Raw genomic sequence first — 26947 nt, forward strand, 5'->3', positions numbered from 1 at the left:
ATGGTGTTGGCGTCAGAATGCCACCAGACCTGTGCACGATGTACAGGACCTGAGCCCAACCTCTGCACACAGTGTGGCAAGGGCCTGGCCCTCGACCCCAACACTTTGATGTGCGGAGTGACCGGTGACTCAGGCTGCCCGTCCAGGACCTTCCTGCATGCCAACCGCTTCACCTGCCAGGCATGCCACCGACAATGCCAGTCTTGCGAGGGGCCGGGACCTGCTGACTGCCTGACCTGTGCCCTGCCCAGATACCTCCACAGTAAGACTCACTCGCAGCTGTACACGGCCCACCACTACTAGTTTTTTTGTGTATTCATTTTCAGCTTGATTTAGTTCTGGCATATATACTGCATAAGTTAAGTGTGAAGTCAAATTTAAGTATTTGCCTCTTTTGCCATTTCCAATTCAGAGAATGCTTGAGAACAGCAGGTTGTCACCATACAGACATCCTTTAGTTCATGTCTGAGAAAACCATGAAACCATGGCACCATGAAATGTGATGTGGAATGCCCCACTGATCTAACCAGTTATGGGGAATGTCTGTGATATTGTACAGCATGTGCACTATGTGTTCTTTGTGGTGTGCGGTTGTGTGTGTGTGTGTATTCACATGTGCCCTTGTGCCCGCAGAGGGTTTGTGTGTAAGTGAGTGCCCAGCGGGCAGCTACGCTGCCAGTGAGGAGGCTGACGGCATGGATCTCGGCTTCTGCTCCACCTGCGACCACGTTTGCGCCACCTGCTCCGGGGCCTCACCCAAAGACTGCACCTCCTGCTCTCGGGGCTACCTCCGCCTGCTGCACCTCTGCGTCTCCCACTGCCCTACGGGGTAAGAGAGGAAGGGTTGGAATCAAAGAGCCACCCGAGTACTGTCAAACGTTGCCCATGGCAACGGCAGTTTCACGATGCATGTGATATGTGATGTGATATGTGATACTTACATAGATAGATAGGAAATGTCGTTAAACAGGAAATTTGTAGTCACAGTCACATACATACAATGCACAACATAAAACCAGTGTTGCCAACTTAGCGATTTTGTCGCCATATTTAGCGAGATTTCAGACCCCCCAAGCAACTTTTTTTGTAAAAAACGACTAGCGACAAATCTAGCTACTTTTTCTTTCGTTCTTGGAGACTTTTTGAGACTCTGATGTGATGGCATGTAACGTCCCTTTTTACTCTTATGAGTGAGCAGTGAGTTCGGCTGTGCTGTGCAAGAGTCTCATGCCTGTTTCGTTTGTGAATTACCCTACATCGAGTTCGCCCAAAGCGTAGCCCCATGATTATTCAAGTAGTGACTGGCCTATGTAGTATCAGCCCATGTTATCCACGAAAGTAGATGTTCTATAGATCTAACAGCTCAGACAACGTTATTGGAAGGTGCAGCAACTTCGGGTGAGATTACAACCAGAGTCAACGAGACGAGAGCAATGACATGATGACAGGGAAACAGGGACACGCTTTCCAGCACCGTTCAACAAAGGAAAGTAGGCTACAACTTTATTCACAACCAATTCAAAATTGAGCATACAAGTTAGAAAAACCTAAAGTATTCGTTTAGGCTATGTCGCCTCAATGTTGTCAATGCAGGACAGACTGTTGGCTGAGGAAAAAAAAATGATGTCGGTCTGTCTGATTGACATTAACTAAATAAATCCAAAATATAGCCATTGTTGCAAAGTTAAATTGTGTGTAGGGATGTAACGATTACCGGTATAATGATAAACCGTGATAAAAATGTTGACGATAACAATTACCGTTTTCTTTTGAAATATCATAATTATCACGGTTGATTATCACGGTGTTGAAACCGTGTGTTTAATCCTTCCCAGCTTCATCCGAGCCTGCTTTTGACGTACAGTAGGCCTGGTACAATGAAGCAAAATTGGTACCCTACTGATTCTGTTGTCTAATTGATGGTTTTAACTGCGAATTGGATTAGGCTACACCTGATTTTAAAAGGCGGAACAGGCGCAAAACTTGCACTGTATAATTTGCACTCTGCGTCTTTTTATGTTCGCGTGCACATTAAATCCATTCCACTCACGTTATCAGAAGAACACAGTAGCTTAAAGTTTTATTTCGAACACTTACTTTGGTCTCACTCAGGGTAGGAATTTCACGGCGGCCACGTTTTTGCCCCTTCCGTTGGCCGTGATGTCCCTTTGAAAATCAGAGGTTTACAGGCTACGGTGCCCTTGGTGCCCTTCTTTCAATATTCTGCTTTGCATCCTACTAATAGCGAATTTTATTTAGCCTATGGCCTGTCAAAATAATCTTAGCATTCACATCGCAAATTAATTTCTTTTACGCAGTAGAGAAAGTGACAGCGCAAGAAAGAAAGTGCGTCTAAATTCACCTATTCTTCTGTTGAACTACTCACGAAGTAGCCTACTCATCACACAGACATCACAAGTATCACATGAAAGAGCTTTTTCTCAGCTTTTAAACGATGTTAGCCGCGAATTGCTGTGGTGAACGGTTCGCGAGAAACGTAAATAATATAATTAAATTTAATCATAAATTCTACTGAAGGTTTTCATCCATCTCCCTACCCATTCCTCTCGGTGCAATACTTCACGAACCTTTCGTTTAACACATGACAAACCATATATCAGAATAAACAGCAGACCTTACCGAACATAAAGGTGTAAAGCCTCAAGGATTAAAGTTCTCCGTCGTAGGACGGATTTCCGTCAATTTGATTTTAGAAATGTCATATTTGAGATCGATGCAGATCCGATGAGAGAAAAAAATAGGAGGGGGGGGGGGGCGGCTATCACCTTTTCTTTTCCTTTCCTTTTTTTAAGGCAACTACAAATATTAGGTCCGATGAATTAATGTGTGTGATGATAAATGTTTAAAGACCTAGCTGCTAATAGTGTTCTTGAGAACTTTCTGTGTCTCAATCAGTGACGGCTCAAGAAGATAGCCTAGCCTACCTCAGCCATGAGTTCCGCTTTGTTTATGTTGTAGCTACACGCTTGTCTCGTTGGCCTGGGGCGTTTGCTTAAAAAAAAGAACACATATGGAGGACTAATAACGGTCTAAAAGTTGGATTATAGTGACACAATCGAGACAGCTGATGAGGTTGGCAAATCCGTTTAACTTTTTTGGATATGATATTGTGAGCTCTATGTGCGAATTCGGAGAAGAAGCGTAGGCCTAGGCTGTTCTTTCCGTGCATCAATGTAGACAATTTCTTACTATCGCGAACTCTTGTCAGGGGAGGTCGTTCATTTTGGGTGTCACCTATGACTTGAACAGATAGCCTGCTATGCCACCCCATGTAGGCTACTATTATTGTTACAGTTTTTAATCAATGCAACTAACATTATGTGTAAAGCGACGCAATATAAACCGTATGCAATGTATTATCCCGTCTGTTATGACATGTAACGTTACAACAATGTTTTTCACAATTTGCAACGGAAGGTTTTGACAGCGTGTTAACATAAAATAATAATAATATTGTCTTCATCGCGAACTGTTTAGTAAGGGGGTCAGTCGTGTTTGTGACGCACAGACAGCCTTGTAGCCTATTTTGCTTTAGGCCTCACTTATAACGACAGTAGGTTGTGAGTGTATGTTGACAAAAAATAACCATGCAATCAAAATAGTCAACTTAAAACTTTGCTATAAAATATTATTAATTTATAGCACAAAACCATAACCAGTATGCCTACCAGAACCTCGCATATTAGCGTAATTTGCGTCTATTTGGCAAGGCCACTAGCTGTCATGGATGCGTTGTTGCTAAAGGAAGGCAGGTGTCAAAAGCTAAAAAATAAATGGAGATGGGCAGCTGTTGGAAATGGGGGAGAACTAACAAGCCATGGTGTAAAGAAATGAAAGTGCCAGGGGCAGTGTTTGGCAAGTTACTTCAAAATCGTAATGTATTATGTATTACTTATTACTGTCATTTCAAAGTAATTTGTTACATTATAATATTACTGTCTTTGAATTGTAAGGCATTACACTACTATTGTATTACTTTTAAGTTACTTTTACCAAAATATCTAGAAATATGGATTTGGAATTCTAAATGCAGTTTATTATGCTCAATGCAGCTCATTCCTTCTAATGGAGGGCGATGGGGTATAACATGACTGAGCTAGGCTTAAGGCTAACAGTAGAATGCAATAGGCGCAGTGATGGCTCATGATGCAATACAAGGAACAATCATAGCCAGAATTTTGTTAAAAGCAGACAAAAGGTCGAAGTCTGGTCAATTGTGATAGAAATGCTGTAACTTTAGGCTTAGGCCTACTCATTAAAATCAACAGAGAGCCCACTACCTGTATATTGTAACCCAAAACTTGTCAAGATAGGCTACACAGTGCCGCTGCTGGCCATTTTGGTGCCCTAACTGGTGAAATACAGTATTAACCTAAGTATGTCATCATATGGTCAACTATAAAGATGTAGGCTAATCTGCCTGTTCCCAGGGATGGGTAGTATTTCTGAAACATGTAATATGTATTTCAAATACAAAATAGTATTTTGTCATTTGTATTTTATTTGGTTGAAGGAAATGGCTCTGTATTTTGTATCAAAATACTTTATTGGTGTGTATTTTTGTATTTTAGAAATACTGCAAAATACTATATGTGAAACACACTAAAAAAAGTAGATACTACACACAGGTGTAATGAATAATTGGTAATTAGGCAACAATGGTTTATTTTTATCGCAATCAGCTAATGTGAGAACAGCTGTGTTCAAAGACACTAACAGCTTTTCAGTGACGGCTATTGTTGAAGCATCAGCTCTGGTCTGAAGCACTGGTGTGAAGTCGTACGCAAGTAAAGATGAGCAAGTTTACCTGTGCAAGTTCACATAAGGGCACCGACAAAGGCAACCATGTCCTATTGTCTCCATGCCAATCTTTAACAGAAAAAATGTCAGATATCTCAATGAACCACAATGACATCAATAGATGGTAAGGTGTTGAGTGTGTTTGAATTCCCTTCCTTGTAGCATCCATTTCTGCATTCTACAGTGGGGACAAGTTCACCTTGTTTAATTAAATAACTATTCTATTTCCTTATTAGCTGCATACTTGAGGTTGGAGATATTAAGGCATATCAAGTTTCTCACATACTGGAACTTCAAGATACATAGCCTTATGATTTTCTTATTCAGTTCTGCACTGGACTTGAATTACGACACGCTAACCATCGCAAAGTGTTCTGATGCTGGGAACAGGCAGGGATGGGCAAAAATACATCAGAATGTATTTCAAAATAAAATACCTAATACCCTCATTTTTAATGTATCAAAATAAACTACAAAATACAGTAACCATATTATGTATCAAAATAAAATACTGTATTTTTGTATTTAGAAAATACTCAAAATACTTTTTTCAAGGAAGTATGAAAGCACTGCAAAAAAAGCTTTTTAATATCCCAAACATTTAGCCTATTAAAACTATATAGTAAAAAACAATACAATTTGGCCCGTCATACCAAATAGTATACCGTATGCAAGTTCATGTAGTGTGATCAGAAGAATAATTCAAGAATTTACATTTACATTTAGTCAACTAGCTGATGCTTATCCAAAACGACTGACATAGCTTACAATTAACCACATTATAATCAATAGGCCAAAATCATAATTGTGTATCTGTGCCGAATTTCGTAATTCAAGTCCAGTGCAGAACTGAATAAGAAAATCATAAGGCTATGTATCTTGAAGTTCCAGTATGTGAGAAACTTGATATGCCTTAATATCTCCAACCTCAAGTATGCAGCTAATAAGGAAATAGAATTGTTATTTAATTAAACAAGGTGAACTTGTCCCCACTGTAGAATGCAGAAATGGATGCTACAAGGAAGGGAATTCAAACACACTCAACACCTTACCATCTATTGATGTCATTGTGGTTCATTGAGATATCTGACATTTTTTCTGTTAAAGATTGGCATGGAGACAATAGGACATGGTTGCCTTTGTCGGTGCCCTTATGTGAACTTGCACAGGTAAACTTGCTCATCTTTACTTGCGTACGACTTCACACCAGTGCTTCAGACCAGAGCTGATGCTTCAACAATAGCCGTCACTGAAAAGCTGTTAGTGTCTTTGAACACAGCTGTTCTCACATTAGCTGATTGCGATAAAAATAAACCATTGTTGCCTAATTACCAATTATTCATTACACCTGTGTGTAGTATCTACTTTTTTTAGTGTGTTTCACATATAGTATTTTGCAGTATTTCTAAAATACAAAAATACACACCAATAAAGTATTTTGATACAAAATACAGAGCCATTTCCTTCAACCAAATAAAATACAAATGACAAAATACTACTTTGTATTTGAATTACATATTACATGTTTCAGAAATACTACCCATCCCTGGGAACAGGCAGATTAGCCTACATCTTTATAGTTGACCATATGATGACATACTTAGGTTAATACTGTATTTCACCAGTTAGGGCACCAAAATGGCCAGCAGCGGCACTGTGTAGCCTATCTTGACAAGTTTTGGGTTACAATATACAGGTAGTGGGCTCTCTGTTGATTTTAATGAGTAGGCCTAAGCCTAAAGTTACAGCATTTCTATCACAATTGACCAGACTTCGACCTTTTGTCTGCTTTTAACAAAATTCTGGCTATGATTGTTCCTTGTATTGCATCGTGAGCCATCACTGCGCCTATTGCATTCTACTGTTGTTAGCCTTAAGCCTAGCTTAGTCATTATGTTATACCACATCGCCCTCCATTAGAAGTGCAATGAGCTGCATTGAGCATAATAAACTGCATTTAGAATTCCAAATCCATATTTCTAGATATTTTGGTAAAAGTAACTTAAAAGTAATACAATAGTAGTGTAATGCCTTACAATTCAGAGACAGTAATATTATAATGTAACAAATTACTTTGACGATTTTGAAGTAACTTGCCCAACACTGCCTGTAGGTGGCATTAATTATATAGTAAGTGTACCCTGTAGCCTCGTTTTGGTTTAAACAATGGCCGTCGTGTGAATAAGGCGAATACTCCCTTTACTTTGCTGTTTGCATCTTTTTGTACATTAAAAACCAATAGGTTGCGACCGCAAAAGGGGTGCTATCTCTATAGGTATATATGAAGAATGTATGACTTATGGCCTGAAAAAAGTTCAGTCAAACGATTTTTTTTCACTTTAATCCCTGTGTAAAGCAGTCCCCTGTACAGTTAGCCGTTCCAGAGTAATTTTTGAATTTGCAGTACATTTCGACATGCATGGATGTCTCCAAATTTGGGCTTTAAGTTTTACAATGTGTTTAAATTGTTCCACATGATTTCATAACGGGCCAAATACAAAATAAATGTTACAAATATTGCCTATATATCGATAAATCAGAGGACAGCTGACTAAGAGTTTGTGAAAGTAGATCACAAAATGCTAAGCATACATCTAGGCTATTTGAGTTTCTTAAAGCTGAACTGTGCTTAAATAGTTCAATACATGATTTCATAACAGGCCAAATATAAAATAAATGTTAAATATAGCCTAGATATCTGTAAATATTAGATGTTCAGATGATTTGCAGTTCTATATAATATGTCATGTTTCATGTTTTTGTAATGTTTCATACAGTGATGCAGGTCTACTGCAGTGAATAGGCTATACAACTTTGATATTTTTTATAGCCTATGTGGCCTTTGTGCCCTTCACCAAATATGCCCAACTGAAGGCCAAGTGGCCTTGCCCCCAGAATGGTGAAATTCCAAGCCTGGTCTCACTCATTGGATCCAAATAACAGTAATAGCAACCTCCAAGTCATGGTAGGGTAAGTTAAGTGATAAGCACATAGCCAATTAAACATGAAAAACTGAACGGGACACTTTTTGAAACTATTTCAGCTTGTGTAGGCCTATGAGTGCTTTCTGAACATATTGAACACACTTTTAAAAATACCGTGATAATACCGAAAACAGTGATAATTTTGGTCACTATAACCGTGAGGTTAAATTTTCATACCATTACATCCCTAATTGTGTGTAGCCTATGGTGAAGTTATAATCAGACTTCAAGCTGTGCAAAGCAAATGCAACAGTTGGGAATAGGTTGGAAATGACTGATTTTCAGCCACTTAATGCTCATTCTGGTGTATACTATGACAAGATGTACAGAAGTGTATCAATTACCCTAATATACAAGTATGTTAAATTAAATATATTTAAATTAGGCTCTTAAAGTTGCCTATTTCAGTAGGCCTAGGAGAAAAGCAAACAGGTGTAAAGGGGAATTAAAGGGCCATCACAGGTTTTTTTTGGGGGGGGGGGGGGGGGTGGTCACGACCTGGTCACCTAATTGATATGCAAATTAGTGTGTGACGTCATCTAGCAACATTTAGCGACTTTTGGAGCTGGCTTTAGGTACTTTCTATTTTAAATAGTTGGCAACACTGCATACAACACTGACACATTGCCACCATTGCAACGTTAAACCTGTTTTCAGAGAGAACATTTACATTTACATGGAACATGGAAACAGTGTGGGAACACCTAATCCATGTGTTAGGTTACTTTCAGACAGGAACACATTGTCTTTGAACATGTGTGAACATGTGTTCCCCCTCAACAACTCAACAACTCTCAACATTGATTGTAAAATGAGGATACAGTGACTAGTTCTTTTGTTCTTTCAGATGAGTCAGTAGACTCTGTGTGTTTTTTTCTGGCCAAATGGGCACACAGACAGATAGATAGATGAGAATAATGAATATATAACAGTGAAGTGATAGAAAAACAATAGTGAAGAGATTTTGGTTCCCTTCTCCCAGGTTCTATGCAGATGGGGACCGATGTGAAAAATGCCACCGTTCCTGCGATCAGTGTTCTGGTCCTGGACCTGAGTCCTGCCAGGCCTGTCCCGCGCCACTGCTAGAACTTCACGGAACCCGGCTCTGTGTGGAACACTGCCCACAGCGGTTCTACCAGACAGGACAGCGCTGCACCCAGTGTCACACCAGCTGTCAGAGCTGCACAGGTGATCGGTTCTCAAAGGGCCACAAAACAGACGAATAATGAATAATGTCGGACATGAATAATGTCGATAAAAAACACACACTGATTTTTTTTTATGTGAAGATGGAGTCTGTGATAGAGAAAGCTTGTTAGTGCTTGAGTTCAACTTGAGCCAATGAAATCACACCTCTCTCTCCTGTGCTACTGAGGAAAGACATTTTCCGAATTACAAATGTGGACTGCCCTTTTCATTTGGATGGTGTTGGTTTAGCAACTCATAGCAGACACATAGAGTGGAAGGGTTAAAGTCCTCACACTGATCCTGTTTGAGGGCAAGGCAGCAGGATGCTTGTGCTCCAATTCTAAAACATATGGGGCCTGTACTACGAAGCGGTGTTACTGGCTTATCTGGGTAACTTCGAGAGTAACTTGATCACGTGTGGCGTAAATTCCCGATTAACCCGTACTACGAAAAGTGGATAGGTTTTAACCGAGGTATGCTGCCATGTAGGGCTGGGATAAACGATTATTTTTTAAACGATTAATCTAGCGATTATTTTTTCGATGCATCGATTAATCTAACGATTCATTTTTTCAGTTCGATTCGATTATCTCCCCATTAATTCACTAATAGCAACTTATACATGTTTATTTACACATCTAAATGAAAAAAACATGAATTCTTTAAAGAAGCCCTATACGTTAGACCGGCACATCCGGGAACTTGACTCGTGACAAACGTTCCCGCCCCTTTCGGGGGGAAAACAAACAACCCATCTCATTAACTCCAACGCAAATTAGGGTCAATAAACGTAATTCGTACAGAAATTGCAGGAGTAAATAATAACAAAAAATACCACAAATCAATATGACCACTCAATACATAACCACTTTGCCGGTCGTTGACCGTGAAAGATACCTACAAAAGCTTAATTCAATTAATATAAAAAACATGTCCCTTCAGTCTCCCGAGTACGAAGTGGTGCAACAACCCCACTCAGTCATACCCGGACATTTACTCGTAGCCTCTCATCGAGTCTCCAGGTAAGTAACTAAATTGTTTTCCTGTATTTTTCCCTTCATATTTGAATTTTAATGTAGTGTAGTTGACTCACAGGCTCAGATGTAAAGTATGTTAGTTAGATAATTCCGAGATATGATAATTTCTGTCATAGCCGTTAAGTGTTAGCCTAGATTTCTGTTTTCTTTGGTCTGATTAATTTTTGGTGTAACGTTAGTTGTTTGTCTTTTGAAGACTAATGAACGATATTATAATTTCATAAAGATTTAATAACTAGGCTAATATTTATTTGCCAGCAAAGCTGTAGCCTAACCCACCTGCAACTTTTCGGCATGTCTACCGGTTCACTTTGGCTTGTTCTGAGGGAATGTTTTCCCCTCAAAAGGGGCATGGCGCAAACAACCTGCTCTGTGTGACGCGGGTCCGGTTGTAAGTATGCAGTGCTTCTATATGGCAACAACAATCGTGAATATTTTGTTAAATGCACATGCAGAGGAGGAGCAGCGGGCGAGGAAAGGCTCTGTGAGTAAAAAGTGCAGCTCAATGAAATTATTTTATCTTATCTTTAATTTAAATAGTAGGCCTACAACATAGAACATCAATGTGTGGTGGCCGGTTTTGATTTCGTGGTGCCTAGCCACAGATTAGTCAATGTATGGAAAACACTGAAGGTGTAACATTAAAAATATTTAGCAGCACAATTGACGAATCGACGCTCATATTTGATACTTGTATTTTGCGTCGACGTATTTTTTGCGTCGACGTCATCGATTACGTCGACGCGTTGTCCCAGCCCTACTGCCATGGCAATTTACGCTGCATCTCAAACCTGCTCCAAGCAGGTTATGTTCTTGGTTAACCCGAGGTTTCCGTTAACCACACCCTACTATGTCGGCGTACCTGGATGATCCATACGACATCGGAGCGCAAATCGTGAGGTGCCCTTTTTAGAGACCGCCATATATATATATATATATATATATCAGTGGCGGCTGGTGGTTAAAAAAATAACGGAGGAAGGAATGTCTGCTTGATTGGCGTTAGTGGCAAATGTGAGGTTGTGATGGTGTTTGGTGGCATATGTGAACAATAGAGTATGTAGGCCGCCTACCCAGACACATTTATAGCAGCAGTATGTACTATGCCAGTTAAAATGCTACAATGTTGTGCAATAAATGCTGTTCTGACATTGACATGTAAATTTAGGTCTGGGAAGTCAGGGAAGATATGTAGGTCTAGTTATGAAATACTGTTTTCCAGATGTGCAAAATTACGGAAAGTCTGGAGGTTTTGCTCAGTGTAATACATTGGCAGAAAAGTCTATAATAATAAAAATAGACACTTGTTTTATAAAACCATGTAACTATTTACCATTAAAAATAGACCTTAAATGTGGTTATTTGTAACATGCTATTGTTTTTAAAGCCAAATCGCTATAATTTAAAGACAGGTTGTAGTAGCTAAGTGGGAATTTATGAAAGCATACTCGAAAGGCAAATGTTATTGAAGACGTCATTAAAGGAATGCATCATGGTCTGAAACATTCATTAACAATGTTACCATCCAAAGATACATTTAGAACGGTGAAAACAAGAACATAACAACAAGAACCTTATTTAACAATTGTTTAGTTAAGGCATAACTTGGATGATTATAACAACGCATAAATATCCAACTGTTTTATCACCAAGTGAACTGTCCACGTATGTGACAGGCCAGCAGTAGGCTATGGCTGATTGTTTTCTGTGCTAACGTTACCAGTTAGCCATGAGTAGCCTATTTGTCTGACTAGCATTCAGTAGCCTACACTTACCATCTTGTTTTGGAATATGAATGTTTGCTTCCTTTTGTCTTCCTGCTTTGATAAACATTATCAGTGTATTTGAATGTATAAAAGATTTGAGATTGTCCTCTGATTCCATTGTACTGTTTATTTCACGAGCAAAAAACAAGCTTCGTAGTTTGACTGCAGATAACCTTCTTGAACCGTTGCCGCTAAAAACAGCACCCCCTATCGCAATTGAAAATTACTGTACGGAGGAGCTTCCTCCCTTGGCCATAGACCTCTGAAGTTCGCCTACAAAAAAGCTGCCATCTTTGACATCCGGTATCTGGCGATTTTTCCTATGGGAAAATAACATGGGGATTTTGAATAATCGCACCTGTTAAAGTCTCGTGGGGATGAAAAAGTCTGAAATGCAGACGTTTTCCTGAACACACTTTTGTCCTCTGCCTTCGAGTGGATACTGTGATCTCCGGCAAGTGAAGGCGGCACACTTAGATGTTTGCTACTCCAGAGCTAACTTGCAATGCAATTTGCCATAGGTAGTTAGCTTCAATTAACAACCGGATCTCCTTATATGGGCAAAGATGGCCGTTTTGGATCTTTTTTGTAGGCGAACTTCAGAGGTCTATTGAAAACGACGTGATTCACGAGCCGCTGGGGTCCGAGGCGTTTATAATGGACTTCAATGAGGGGCTTGAGGAGGAAGCTCCTCCATACAGTAATTTTCAATTGCGATAGGGGGTGCTGTTGGCATTTTGACCTAGGGGAACGATTTTGTTCATTCAAAGTGTTAAAAATAGTAATATTAACAGTAATTTATCAGATTAGTAATTCACTTTATATATTTTTTATTTTTCTCTGAAATTTTAGGGATGGTGTTCCTCCCTTTCCTCAATGAAGGAGCCTCCTCTGATATATATATATATATATATATATATATATATATTCTCTATGAAGATATAGATTGTTGTGGTCAAAATTAATCCAAGACAACTGGTGTGAGACTGCAGCTTTATTCACGACGCCGGGAGCATGTTACCCACATGAAATGTCAAAGTAACAAGCCCACACATCTGTGGGTGAAGCCAACTCTTATACCTTACCCCACACCCATGGAAAATCACAAGTTGTCACCCTCCATTAATCACTTAACCATCTGGTATTTTAACAGAGATAAGAAATGTTTACGACCCCACTTAACCATCTGGTGTTTTGACAAAGATAAGAAATGTTTATGACCCCACATCCTGAGGGTTACCCACAATTCGCTGACACAAGGGTTAATTTAACTAAACATTCTAACATAGGAGTTTCAGAAAACACAAGGGTCAGAGTAAGGAGATGACAATTAGATTTCACTACATGTATATAAGGTATACTAAACATTATCCCACATTGTCAGTCGAGGGAATTCGTTATCTTTGTCAGATGATCTAGGCAGTCACCCGTCATAGCAATGCCCTTATGTGGACATTCATGTTTTCCATCTAATCGGTGATGCTGAACATCTGAGCAAGAATACTGTATGTCCGAAAATAAATCGGACATAGGCCTAGCCTAGCCTACAGTATGCTGAACATCTGAGCAAGAATAGCCTAAAATAAATCGGACATAGCCTAGGCCTAATCAATTAAAATCACCATTTTAACAAACTTGTTGAATTGAATGTCATATTACTGTACCCTGCACATAAAGGCTACACATTTCCACAGCACCAGAATCCGACCGAATGCCTCCCTCAACCCCTTCCACAATCGGCCTTCCACTATTATTTGCGATGGCCAACTCCTCTGCTACTGTAAAACACTCCTTAAGTAGTGTTCAAAGACACTTTTTTCTTGTTAGCTGTAAAACAGAGGCCAAGTGAAGGCTATAAGCATACTAGGCCTACATGTTTTCACAATAAGAAATATTAATGCAAGCTATAACTATATAAACCTACTATTCTGAATAATGTGTTTTGTGTTTCATTTTCACCTGCTGCCATGTGCGTTTGGCAATGGTGTTGCATCTGAAATGTTCACAGGATTAAGCATACACTAAATCAGTCAATGGGGGCTACTTAAACATTCAATTATCCTATTACTGTAATCTATATGCATGCCCACTTCTAAATTGTATTGCATCTGTAGGCATTTCTATGAACTCAAAATAGGCAATTTAATTATTTCAACTCATTTCAGACATTCTGCAAGCTATTAATCCTCCGTAACACATATTTGAAGAACATGTGAAAATAAAACTTTACTTTTAGGCATTTACCCGATCTGCAATACGTTGCCAACAGCCTTGCCTTGCTTTGTTCACTGCCGAGTATTTGATTTTTGTCGTAGAGTGGGTTTTAATTCCTCATAACTTCGCATAATAATTGTGCATTCCTCATCCGTAAAATAAGGTGATCGCGTCATCATTGAAAGTGGTGACTTGCGCTGCAACCCGCCACTTTTATGTGAACGCGCACAAACTCCAATTAGGTTAACCCCGGCTCAACAAATCAACTTCATAATCAGCGTCGTAGTACCGATTAACACAACTTAAGATAACCAGGTTTTGTCAACCCCGGTTTAACAAAGTAACCCTGGGTTACATCTGGGTAGGTTAAGCTCCCTTTGTAGTACAGGCCCATGGTCTGATGCTTGTTACACTCCCATTGTGGGCAGTCAGGATGTTTGGATTTGGATTATCTCTCCCAGCCTCCAAACAGACCTGACATGCACCTACACCTGGAGTGACACATGTGGAGCATAAGCCCAATGAAGTGTGTGTGTGTGTGTGTGTGTGTGTGTATTTGAATGTCTTCACTCGTGTGTATGTGTGCTTGAGTGTGTGTTTGTGTTTGTCTGTATGTGCTCATATTTGATTTGTGAATGTTTTTTTTTATTATCTGTTGAGTGCATTTCATATTTGATTGTGTGTGTGTGTGCGTGTTTGTGTTTTCAGATTCCAACCCTCAGAGCTGTGTGACATGTGACTGGGGCAGTATTCTGCAGAAGGGTGTGTGCTACCCCCGCTGTGAAGAGAGTCGTTACTTATCCCTGAGTGTGAGTTGGTGGTCACTAGAGGTCCAAGCACATGTGCACAGACACACAGTACCCTCCTGGATCCCTCCAGGCTTGGTTACAATTACGGATGTTTTTTAAATGTATATTTTTGGGGCTTTCGTCTTCAGTGGGTTTCGACTATCAGTGAGTGAGTAGGAGACAGAGATATGGGGGTGGGAATGAAAATTGACACTGACTCGGAATCGATCCCGGGGGTACCGGGATCAGGATGGGATACTGAAGCATGCGACAGCCAGCGTAACCATCATATTCCACCCTTGTCATACTTACACTGCAAAAATTGCTTTTCCAATAACATCTAACAAAGTCTTATTAATCTTTCAAGATAAAAAAATCTAGTTGGTATTGTTTTCAGTATAAAGAGACTTATCTAGTGCTTTCTTGTAAAAATCATTTGACTTAATTTAAAAAGAGTTTGATTTATTTTAAGACGTCTCATCCTGAAAACAAGCAAATTTGTCTGCCAGTGGGTTAAGCAAATTTGTCCTAAAAACAAGCACATTTTTCTGCCAGTGTGTTAAGTAAATTTGTCTTGATAAGACTCCTTAAAATAAGTCAAAGTGTTCTTAAATTAAGTCAAAATGATCTTTAGAGAGAACACTAGGCAAGTCTCTTCCTTCATACCAAACAATACCAAAAAGATTTTTTGATTTTAATAACCCTTGGTTAGACTTTATTTTTTGCAGTGTACTCATCATCCTTTCAAAATCTTGACTTGACCAATGCCTAGTTTTGTATCATTACACTAGTTAGATGTGTACCTGTTGTTTTTTCCCCCATATTTGTTTACCACGCTCCGAGTTTGGTGCTGGGCTGGTGGGTGCCCTATTTCACACGGCACATCAATGGTTAGACCGAGAATTCTCGTCGCAAAATCAAATTTCCACTGGTGCTCCAAGCGGATTTGTAGACGCAGCCTTACAACACTGTTTACAGCTCCGCCGTCTTGGTTTGTATAGAAATGAGTATTAAGTGACACATACACGTAAGAGGGCGGAAATAGGGGACGGACGGTAATAGGTGACGTTTTGATATATGATTAGTGCTTTTCACAGGCACAATTCACAAATTCCTTTACAAGAGCATGTACTGTAGATACACTAAAAATACAAAACAAACCCTACTACCTCAGTAAACGTACACAGTACATTATGCACACAGGTTACCCAAGATGGGTCCAAAGGCATATCTGCACTTAGTTTATTAAGCGTTTCTTATGCGTTATGGTTTGTATTATAGTTTTTATTTATTTTCATTAGGCTATTGATTGAATTGACATTGTTGTTTATTATTGCTGTTCTCCTTGGTGTAGTCTTACCAACTTTTTAAATTGTTTACTGTTAAATTTAACTATTGTATTATTGTTATTTGTATACTGCTTTGGACAAAAGCGTCAGCTAAATACCATAACCATAGCATTCTTGACAGAGCAGCTCTGTAAAAATCCCTCGGTCATCCAGCAGACTGACAGTTTGTGTTGTTCTTGTCCAACCCAGGAGGTGTGTGAGCCGTGTGACGGCTCCTGCAGACACTGCTCGGCTGCCGGCCCTCAGAGCTGCCTGACATGCCATGCCGGCTTCGCTCTCCACGCCATGGAAGGCCGCTGTGTCCGCTGCTGCCCGCAGGACCTTGGGCGCCAGCATGCGGCCAGGGAGGAGGAGGAGGAGCAGAGGGAAGGGGAGCAGGAAGATGAGACCTGCTGTGTGTGTGACCCTGGCACAGGTATGGGTGTGGGTGTGTGTGTGTGCTCAAAGTGGCTCTCATTAAGCGCTTTCAGATATAACCTCCGGAGTACATGCGGAGGTTTGTCAAACGGAGGTCCTACCCTTCGGATGATTCAGATATGATGCTAAACTGCGGACCTAATACTGATCTTATACGGACGTATGTGTGAACGACATACACGCACATTACAGAATCTCCGTGTGGTTGTCGAGTGAGGGGTGGGGGCTTGTAGAGTTCACAAGATGCGAGATATGACGCAGAATATATGCGGCCACTGCCTGTCACAGCTGCTTTTTGTTTACAACGTGTAGCCTATGCATTATGTAGGCTAAAGAAGACAAATCTATTGTGCGTAGGCTAATACTTGAAGTAGGCTAGTCAAGTATGCAAACAGTATTTGTATGTGTGCTTCGAATAAACACATTTATCTGTTTTCAACGTTATGTACCAGAGTTAGGCTACTTGGCTATAGAACCCCACATCTGGTTTGCGTTGGAGAGAGAGCATGCACAAACTTTATGGTAGGCTACCAGCCAATTCAGTAGGCTAACTCAAGACTGCATCATACAACGTTTTTTAAGCAATAAACAAAATACTAACATAACAGTGAAGTTGTTCATTTTTTCATGGTTTATTTTTTCCAAAAGCATCCTCTCCCCATGTATCTATTGCTTTTACGTAAGGAGCTTGTAACTAAGTTGGCTTTTCTTCGTTTTCATTTTCTCTAGGCATATATGCTCAACAAATATCAGCGAGTTCAGCGAGGTATCAATGAACAGAAAACCGTGTTGGCTAACAATTTATTAAATACTCCTGTTATTGTCGTCAATGACGTCGCTGTAGGCTACTGCCTTTTCAGCGCCTTCTGCTTATGGTGATTCAGTCTTTTGAATTTGTTTGGCCTTGCCATGCAGTTGTAGGCTACAACGTCTCTTGCCGTTCCCTTCATGTGTTCTATCAAAATGTTGTATGCCCTCATGGACAGTAGCTCCGTGATCTCTGCATCTTTCCAGGTCGGAGATTTTCTGGACAGCATTATGCCACTCCATCATAACACTGGCATTTAAGTCAGATCTAACCACATGGACGCACAAAAGAAACGTCACCAACACGCCCTCTCACTAGGTGTGAATCTTAACCGCATGTTCTACGCTTCATTCAGACACAGCACATTTACATAATGTCCGGAGGAAATACTAGGGGGGGAGTAGTATAAACACCGGGTGAATTCGGACTTCCACATGACCGGTTATGTCGTTCAGAATATACGGCCCCACCGTTTAACATCGGCAGAACCTCCGGTCTTACACGTATGTCTGAAAGCGCTTATTGAGGCATTCCTGTGTTCAGATCTGCGCTGGTTCCTACACTTGATTGATATATGAGGGCCAGCAGGCGCACCTGCAGGTGTAAGACCATCAGACCATATGTACCATCAGGCTACTCAACAACAAGAGAGAATTTCCCCTGTGTGTGTGTGTATTCACACCAAATTGGCCTACCATAACTTCCCAACTCTGAACAGTATCCCATTAACTTCATGACAGTAGGCTACTAGGCTATTTACTGTAACAGTTTGTAAACACATTATCAAAATCAACTCATGCAGAACTACTGTATATGCATGCGCACACCTTTTGTTTGAGCAGGAGAGCGAATACGCACACAGAAGTTGTAGGCTATGGCTACTTGTTGTTTTCTTTTGATATCTATAGTTGTTTGTTATCAGCACACAATGTTATAAGCTAATTCACTAACTCAAGATTCATCATGAGTTTTTTTTTAAACAATGAAAACAGAAAGGACGGAGACAGCAAAGCTAGGAGTTATTTCAGATGGGCAAGCCGCTGCAAAATTGGTGTGCTTGTCATAAACGTTAGCATTAGCTGCTTAAAGCCATACAGTACGCTAGAACAAAAAAATAATAAATAAATGACCAAATGAATAGGTCGTTGTTTGGCGTTGTTGTTGTAAAGATATTGTGGATGTTGTTAGTAGCCTACTATGTATCATGGCGTTGCGCGTTGGGGGGGGGGGGGGGTTCTGTAGGTGGGTGTGCGTACCATAGCATTTATTCCTGCAGGCGCTCCTGAGGGCCAGTAAACCTTATCTCTTTCAACTCTAGAGATAACAGATAAGGTTATTGTCCCCATAACTTGTCAACTTGTCACAACTTGGACAATGACATTTTCTTTTTTTCACTTTTGTTAAAGCTACAATGCATTTGCAATTTGTCTATGAAGCACGCCGCTTATGTTTAACGGTGCAGCACATTATAAGTAATGTTAACACCAGTGGCGGACCGTGCGTTGAGTGGTTAGGCCTTCAATTATGACTATTTTTTTATGCCAATGTGGCTGACAATTGCATTATAATACTAGCCCGGTTAAAGGGACACCAGGCAAGCCTGATGCTTTTTCTCTACGAAACTCCCCTCGCTCGGTCTGAAGCTCTTTTCCTTTTCTTTGCATCTTCCGTCAAGGGTTTTCGCTGCTTCTTCGCCGGCTCTGCCATTATACACACGTTTGCAACAATCGCTAGCGTTTCGTTAGCCTCCCTCTGTGCTGTGGATGCAGGATGGAAACTGAAACTGCTTCGGTCGCCGGGTACGATACACTGAACTTGCAAGCGGGATATTCTTCCTACAGGCAGTAGGGGCGGGCGAGAGAGTCTTCATTCGCCCTGTAATGAGTCATTTAACCATACTGTATACCGACTTACGAAGATGAGTAATTAACACGAAAACGTTGCCTGGTGTCCCTTTAAAACCAGACCCTTCTCAGTCGTAACTAAGAGAGTGTCTGGGAAAGGTTCGTTCACAGCCCATTTCCAAAGGGCGTTCCCAAACGGACGCCGATCAAAATGCCTCGGACGCAATAGGAGAGGCCAAAAACCAATCAGAGCAACGAAAGAGACCCATGACGGAAACACACAATTTGCAACACTGTCTAGTTGTAGGGAGAAGCAGGAAGAATTAACCACTTTTTAATTAAACGTAGGCTAATTTACAAACACATCGTGCCACACTGAAAGCTAATATTTTGTCACTAGCAATTTACATCTGCCCTCTGTCAAACACAATTGCATTTTGTTTCATTCGTCTTTTCTGGCTGACCGGGACGTATAAAGCAGGAATGGGGGACGAGAGACTAAAACGTTCAAAGCAATTATGCCGGATTCGTTTCAAGGCAAACACTGAAGTGTAGCATTCGAGTTATGCTCGGAAAGCACACCAATTCAAAAGTAGCCTATGTGTTTTCTGTCGATTACGTGTCCAGCTACTATAGTCCTATAAATTAACAGAATATCAAACCGTTTTCAGTAGCCTACCTACCAGTTGCAGATATCTCATAGGTATCCCTTACATACATGTTTGTACAATGTTGCATATTCCAACATAAGGAAGCAGTTAAGAAACGTCTAACTCCCTGTCTTAAACCAGCGTGATATCAGCTTCAAACAAGCGGCAGCAGCCATGCTTCTTCAACAGGGTGCGCTATCGTCATCGTGTAAAGCCCGCATCAAGGGTTCTGATTGGTGCCTCGATCTAGGAAAATTGGAAATGGGCTAGAATAGAGCTGGTAAGTCCCGCCCATCCGCTAAACCCCCAGTGGACCTCTAGATTGAAAAATCGTCAATGCAAGTGAATGTGAGAAAATAATTATTTTCTGGTCCCGTTTGAATTGTGCCATGAATGTGAACATATGTTGTCTGTGAATTTTTAATATAATTTTTCATGTTACGAGTTTGACAGTATATTATATGATTCTTCGGCTATCAGTTGTGGAAAAGACATAACGAGAAAGACTACATGTCACCTGTGACGTGAGCTAATCGCTAACATTAGCTGAGATGCTAGTTTTTGTAACGGCAGGAATAAACACACATGGTAACAAAAATATTCGAAACATGTCTAGCTTCACTCAACACATTAACACTATGATACAGTGTGATTGTAAAGTTGTATGGTTCACTGTGTTCAAAGTCGATCTTAATAACCCTCTACATCTCGACCAACTGGTGGTTGTTATGGGAAACTAGTTAGCTGTCGTCTAGCGGAAAGTTGTAGTCCACAAAGTGCTCTCACACAAAGTTTAACCGCATCAAACTTCTACCCGCTCAATTGTAGCATTCTTTACACGAAAATTTATATTAAAAATTCACAGACAACATATGTTCACATTCATGGCAAAATTCAAACGGGACCAGAAAATAATTATTTTCTCACATTCACTTGCATTAACGATTTTTCAATCTAGAGGTCCAGCGGGGATAGCGGAAGGGGCGGGACTTACCAGCTCTATGGGTTCTTGGCCAGACCGACTTTCAGAGCGAATCTCGAATTTGCCGGAAGTACGTCTGGGTTTTTCCCAGGCTATTATAATACAATACCGGTAGCCATTTCATTGTAGTGTTGCCTGGCAATACTAGTTTTCATACATTACATCACCTAAGATTACACTCAGTAAACATCACAAACTGCTCCTGCGCTGCGCCAATGCATTCTACTGTCAGTGACTGATGCGAGAGAAGCGAGGTTCTGTGTTCCATTCATTCATTTTCATTGGGGGCGTGCCCTGTCGTGCTTCTGTCTGTTAAAGGGGTCGTTAGAAATTTTGGACATAGGACCTCATTTCTAAGTTAGCCAGTGTGATATTTATCAGTGGAGACCGTTTTCAACACATTTCATCCAGTCCTTGTAGTTGCAGAGTTCGCTGTTGCTAGGCTAGTGCAAGTCCACTGGTCTCACTCTTAGTTCCCTTGGACCGTAAGTCTGCTGACTTACAATAAATGCATTAATATTGAGGGCCCTATCTTAACAAACTGAAACGCAAGTATCAAACGCAAAATGCAAGTAACTTTGTGGGCGGATCTCAGGTGCTGGTTTGGGTGTAACATGCAATAAACCAATCAGGGGCTCGTTTCTGGAAAGCGTTGTTTGCTAACTTGAGTCGCAACCTTGGTAGTTCGCTCCGTCGTTCTTGGATTTGGTGTTTCTAGAAAAGGAAGTTCGAACTCTCCATCGCAAACAAGTATGCAAAGTTTGGTCATTTGAAGTGAACTACTGCCCCTGGGCAGTCGCACTTGTGTCGTTCCTTGGTAGTTCCAGTTGGAGTCCTGAGCGCCTAACCAAAAATTACAACTGCCTAACCAAAAATTGCGAAGTGGATGTTTATCTTGTGACTCAATGATTGATCTATCCTGTAGCTTTATTTGGATTAAGAGACTGACTCCCCTACTTGGCTCATTCTTGCTATTCATGTTAATTTGAGTAATGCCTTGCTTTTTGATAAGTATTATAATCTTCACAGACTCTTAAAATCAGCACAGTGATAAATAGTGGCTAAAGCAGGTGACTTGTTATCCCAGCGTCAGGTTCGATTTTCTTATCATGTGAGATTGGCCTCTTGCTTCTTGGTACCTGCAGGTGAACTAGTGTGACACGTAGATTCAATTGCTTTTGACTGATGTCTTTCTACCTATTGGTCTCAATGTAGAGTAACTAGCCACAAGACAGTCGATAAATTTTGCGATACCCAGAAATTTCTCCAGGCTATATACTTTTCTAGAAATGACCCCCAGAGCGTCATCTCACATTCCCTTGAAAAGCAGGCATGCTTGTTCTATGGCAGATTGCTATTATAATGGCTGATTTGCCAGGCGCAGACCAGGGGGTTGTTTCCAGAAAAGTTAGCAACAACGTTGCTCAACCACCGTGGTACGACGCAACTTGCGACCAAACAACGACATTGTTACACCTGTTTCCTTTGTGTCCTTATTTGCGATTGAGAGTTCGAACTCCCTTTTCTAGAAACACCAAATCCAAGAACGATGGAGCGGCCTACCAAGATTGCAAGTTAGCAAACAACGCTTTCTAGAAACGAGCACCAGGAGCGTTCACAGCCGAGGAGATGACGTTTTAGTCATGGCCGTAAAAGACAGAGAAGTGTCATTGTATGGGGATGGGAGAAACCCACCCAAATTAGCTTCAGTTAAACAGACGTGGTAGGAAATTGCCACAATTGTTTCCACGGCTGGCATTTTTGTTTTTGACAAATTGCAAATAAAGAAATGTCACAAAAGACATACTTTCCGATGTTTTGGGCTCACTCTTACTGAATCACGAGGTTATGAATGCATGGTGATATTTTTGCACTGTAGTCTAACATTAGACCAAGATTACATTAAAGCACTACTGCTTATACATCAGTAAATGAAGCAGGACCTAGATACCTATCATGCTTCAGCAGTACACACCTTCTCAACCTCTCAGGTCTCAGGAGAAAAACTGATTCTCAGATGCCTTCTGCTAACTGCACTGAGTTACAAATTCTGAATCTGCCTCGAAAGTGATTCTACCTTGTGTCTTTTATTTTGCCTTTTTAATTATTCTTTATTTTTAAATTATTTTCTTTTTTATTATGATCTTTACCTGTTAAACTATTCTTTGACTATTGCCCTTTATGCTTTTACTTGCTATTACTGTTTGCTTTTGTTTATATAAAGCACATTGAATGACTACTGTGTATGAAATGCGCTATATAAATAAACTTGACTTGACTTAGTGGAAAGAAGTACATACGACTTGGGGCCTAGCAAAATGTGCATTAGAGAAGTTGTCTGTTGGCATGGCCATGTTTGTTACCATGCCATTGTCTTGGTTAATAACATATTTATCTAGCACCTAGAAAGCCCACCAACTAAAATCTACTATCTGGTTTTAGTGAAATGCAGTATGTTACCCTTCAGGAAATGTGCTGTTGTCTGTTGTCATGGACATGTCTGTTGATACTATGGGCTAGAATCTACACCTATGATTTAAAAATATGGTAAATTCAATATGCTTGCTATTCTTCTAATCTTACCATTACCCAGGGGGGGAGAATGGCACTTTGACCTTAATCTCTCTCTCTGTGTGTGTGTGTGTGTATGTGCGTGTGTGTGCAGGAAAAAGTACTAGGTCATGTACATGAAGTACATGCCATGTCACATACAGTCTATTACATTACACAAAGGGCAGGATAGGACACTAAAAACATCACTAAAAACATGTCTGATAAGTGAATGTTTAAATTGAACTGAGGCCAGATAAGAATAAATAATCTTTTGACAGCAGCCTTTCTCTGTCTGTCTCTCCTCTCTTCAACAGCTCTCTGTGTGGAGACCCCTACGGTGGATCAGCGGGACCAGAGTGTAGCGTTGGGTCCAGAGTCCAGTCTGTCTCACCCCACGGCTGCCACGCTGCCCACAGTCCTATGTCTGGCCCTCCTGGTGGCGCTGGGCGTGTTCGGGCTGGTCCAGGCCCGTGCCCGCAAGCGGCTGTGCTGGGGACGCAGCTATGAGAGGCTGAGCGGGACGGCGGGTTACAGGCAGGACCTGTGGAACATGCCTCATGGCGTTCCAGAGCCAGAGGACAGTGCGGACGAAGTGGACGTTGTGTACACCAGCCGAGATGGGTCTGTGTACCGTCGATACAGCTTTATCCATGAGTCAGACGCTGTAGAAGGCGAGGAAGAGGTGGAGGAAGAGGGGGACGAGAGCACACAGCTGAACAAAGCCTAGAAGACACACACACACGCACACATTCACACAGTCTCAAATTCTATATAAATATACTTATAGAGTAACACAAGTGGATTAGTGGATTTCTAGACATCTGCGGACCCACACTAAACTCCACACATAAGGGGACAAACATTTTTTTTGGTATTTCCACCAAGCACAAAATAGCCACAAAATGATTCATTAATTAAACACCATTGCACACTGGTATCTGTTTGTGGACAAAACTGACAAATGTATAGTTTTAGATGCCTTTTTGATAAGAGAATTGTAACAATGGTTGGGTTATTTTATAAGACTTACAATACGAAGGAACTTAAATATATACTATCTAGTGATGTGATTGATTTTTTGAAATTATATCATCAAAATTAATTTTCACAAATGGTGCATTCAAGGTTTTGGGCTCATTTCTGGTACACAGACACATGCATACAAAGCCCCTGCCTGAGTTTATAGGGTTAGTAGTTGAAATTGAAGAAGTGTAACTTATGCCGGCCTTACACCATATGATTTTCTAGTGATTTCACAGTCAACTCAATTTTCAAAGTCGGAATTGTCGTGGCAGATATTCAGACTCAGGCCAGAAATTCATCTTGCCTACAACGTAACAAAAATACACCATTATAAGTGCTGAAGTCAAAAACTTGTCCCAAAAAGAAGGCGCAAAAGTCCGGCAGAGTTCCATGCAAAAATTCCTTTAATGACTACATAGCGCAAAGCCTGAGTGGATCGCACGATCGCACTCCCGAACAAAGGTAGAACTCTCTTACTTATACCCCTCCAAAATGCTGACACAACACTACCCCGAACCCACAGATGGCGTTATGAAAGGATCGTTGTTCGCTCTTATCTTCGCAAGTCAGCAATATTGCTGCCAAGGGTACGAACTTTTCACCTTAAGTTTACGGAAAGTTCAGGGGTGTACAGTATAGAGTGATCACAGGTCATACATTGTGCATGGGTTAAATATCGTTCGCCCCCCTGTACTCTCCTACTGGTTGTTATGAGTAGAGCTCGACCTGTGTACGCGTTATCTTGCAGCTTCAAGGCAGCTTCAAGGCCGACTTTGGTTTCTTTAAAAGGCCTAGGCTAAGGCAGCATGAGACACAGTGCAACAAAATGAGACACAGGGCAGCAAAAAGAGACATCGGGATACAGAGTGCACATTCTGGTAGGATGGCTTCGTTATGTTATTAGTAATAGTTAAACTTGTTATTTAAAATGTTATAAAAGTATGTTAGCTAGGAATAACTTCAGTGTATTACTTGATTATGATTGAGGTTATATGAATACATGCTTTACAGTTTCAAACTCGTTCTCTCATCATGATGTCTACAAACCATAGTGATAATTTTATACAACATTCCCTCCTTTGAGACTTGCATAGTCTCACAAACTAAAAAGTATTCTTCCTTTCTCATTCTTATTTCTTATACTGGCTACTGTCTCTGACTTTGTACACTATAAGAGTATCAAAATGGGTAGAGGTAAGAAGGAATATCATCATTAACATGTCAGTGAACATGCATTTCCGTGTCGTATTTTTGCTTTTGACTAAGCCATCATGGTATACACACAACATATGGTTTTGATGTTATACACCCACAAGATAATGCAGTACTAGTACACACACTTTTCATACACACTGATTGTATCTTTTCGTTTAACACAAAAGATTAATGGATAGTTTTGAACATATGTACAATAGGTGATTAAAAACAACATACTGACTACTTAATGTAGTATCACACTCATGATTTGCTTGTTGAAGGTAAAAAGCCTTTTGTTGATGGTCTTCACCAGCACGGTTAGTCACATTGCATAGTTGGTCGTTGAGTTCTTGGTTCTCCTACTGATCTTGTTGCTGGTATCTTGTGTTAATTTCATGGTTCTTTTGGTGTGGGCCCTGCTTATGCTACAGGCATTGATGTGGTCATGAATGGGATCTTTGTTACTTCTATAAGGGTATTTTTCTTTCTTTGGTATTATGCTCTTTGTTTCTTCCTTGATGGTTTTATCTTAGAGTAAAAGATCAGAAACTGGTGTTACCGTCCCTAGATGTGTACAATGCGGTGTATGAATCTTCCTCATCTGAGCCGTTTGTTGGATTTAGGTGATTGTGGTCTCATGTCAATCGCGTTGCTTTGGCTTTAATTCAGAATTCCCCATTGGCCTTTCATGCTCTCGCATATCCCAGTCCAGCACAATCTTGTTGTAGGACTGGGGCTGGATGTGGAATAGGTATTAAACTTGGAGCAGGGTATGTATTGGGGATAGTAATGGGCTTGAAGCAGGGAATGGCCTTGGGGGTGGTAATGGGTTTGTAGTAGGGAATGGGCTAGGACTAGGGAATGGGCTTGGGTATGTTAATGGGTTTGGAGTAGGGAATGGGCTAAAAATAGGGAATAGGCTTGGGTATGTTAATGGTTTGGAGTAGGGAATGGGCTTGGGTATGTTAATGGGTTTGGAGTAGGGAATGGGCTAGGAATAGGGAATGGTCTTGGGGCATGGACTGGAGATGGAAGTGAAGTTGAAATCTTCTGGACTGGAACTGGTGTCATTTGGGTGTAGAGGTTTTGAGTTGAGATCATCTGGTTGCAGGGTTCTGGTCGTAGTTTGAAGTCATCTAGCTGTGGACATTGTGTGACATCGCCACTGGAGTAGATGACTGTAGCCACATTGAGCTGAAAGCAACAGTTACAGGTGGACTCCCCCAGACTCTCAAATCCTCACACCTTGCTCAAGCAATGTAGCGCTCCTGGTCAGATTTATAGAGACAGCAGAATAGAACAAAAAGAAACAGCACACAACCCATA

At 40.7% G+C, this 26947-nt stretch overlaps 1 protein-coding gene across 1 annotated transcript; it reads left to right on the forward strand.

Moving 5' to 3' along the window:
• LOC143109945 (uncharacterized) lies at positions 1–26431 on the forward strand. Its single transcript, XM_076272755.1, has 6 exons — positions 1–262; positions 634–829; positions 8788–8993; positions 14719–14819; positions 16337–16562; positions 23716–26431. The coding sequence occupies exons 1-6, from the start codon at positions 1–3 to the stop codon at positions 24126–24128; spliced, it is 1404 nt and encodes a 467-aa protein (XP_076128870.1). The 3' UTR covers positions 24129–26431.
• The last annotated feature ends 516 nt before the right edge of the window (positions 26432–26947 follow it).

The sequence above is a fragment of the Alosa pseudoharengus genome, unplaced genomic scaffold, assembly GCF_046254945.1.
Source record: "Alosa pseudoharengus isolate Yale_2024_CS ecotype anadromous, Long Island Sound unplaced genomic scaffold, YU_APseudo_1.1 YU_APseudo_1.1_scf_10, whole genome shotgun sequence".
NCBI lineage: Eukaryota > Metazoa > Chordata > Actinopteri > Clupeiformes > Clupeidae > Alosa > Alosa pseudoharengus.

Excerpts from the sequence above, each read along its gene's own strand:
- LOC143109945 (XM_076272755.1), top strand. The coding sequence starts at position 1 with ATGGTGTTGGCGTCAGAATGCCACCAGACCTGTGCACGATGTACAGGA. Across the intron at positions 8,994-14,718 it reads CAGCTGTCAGAGCTGCACAG|ATTCCAACCCTCAGAGCTGT; the intron begins GTGATCGGTTCT and ends TTGTGTTTTCAG. Across the intron at positions 16,563-23,715 it reads TGTGTGTGACCCTGGCACAG|CTCTCTGTGTGGAGACCCCT; the intron begins GTATGGGTGTGG and ends TCTCTTCAACAG.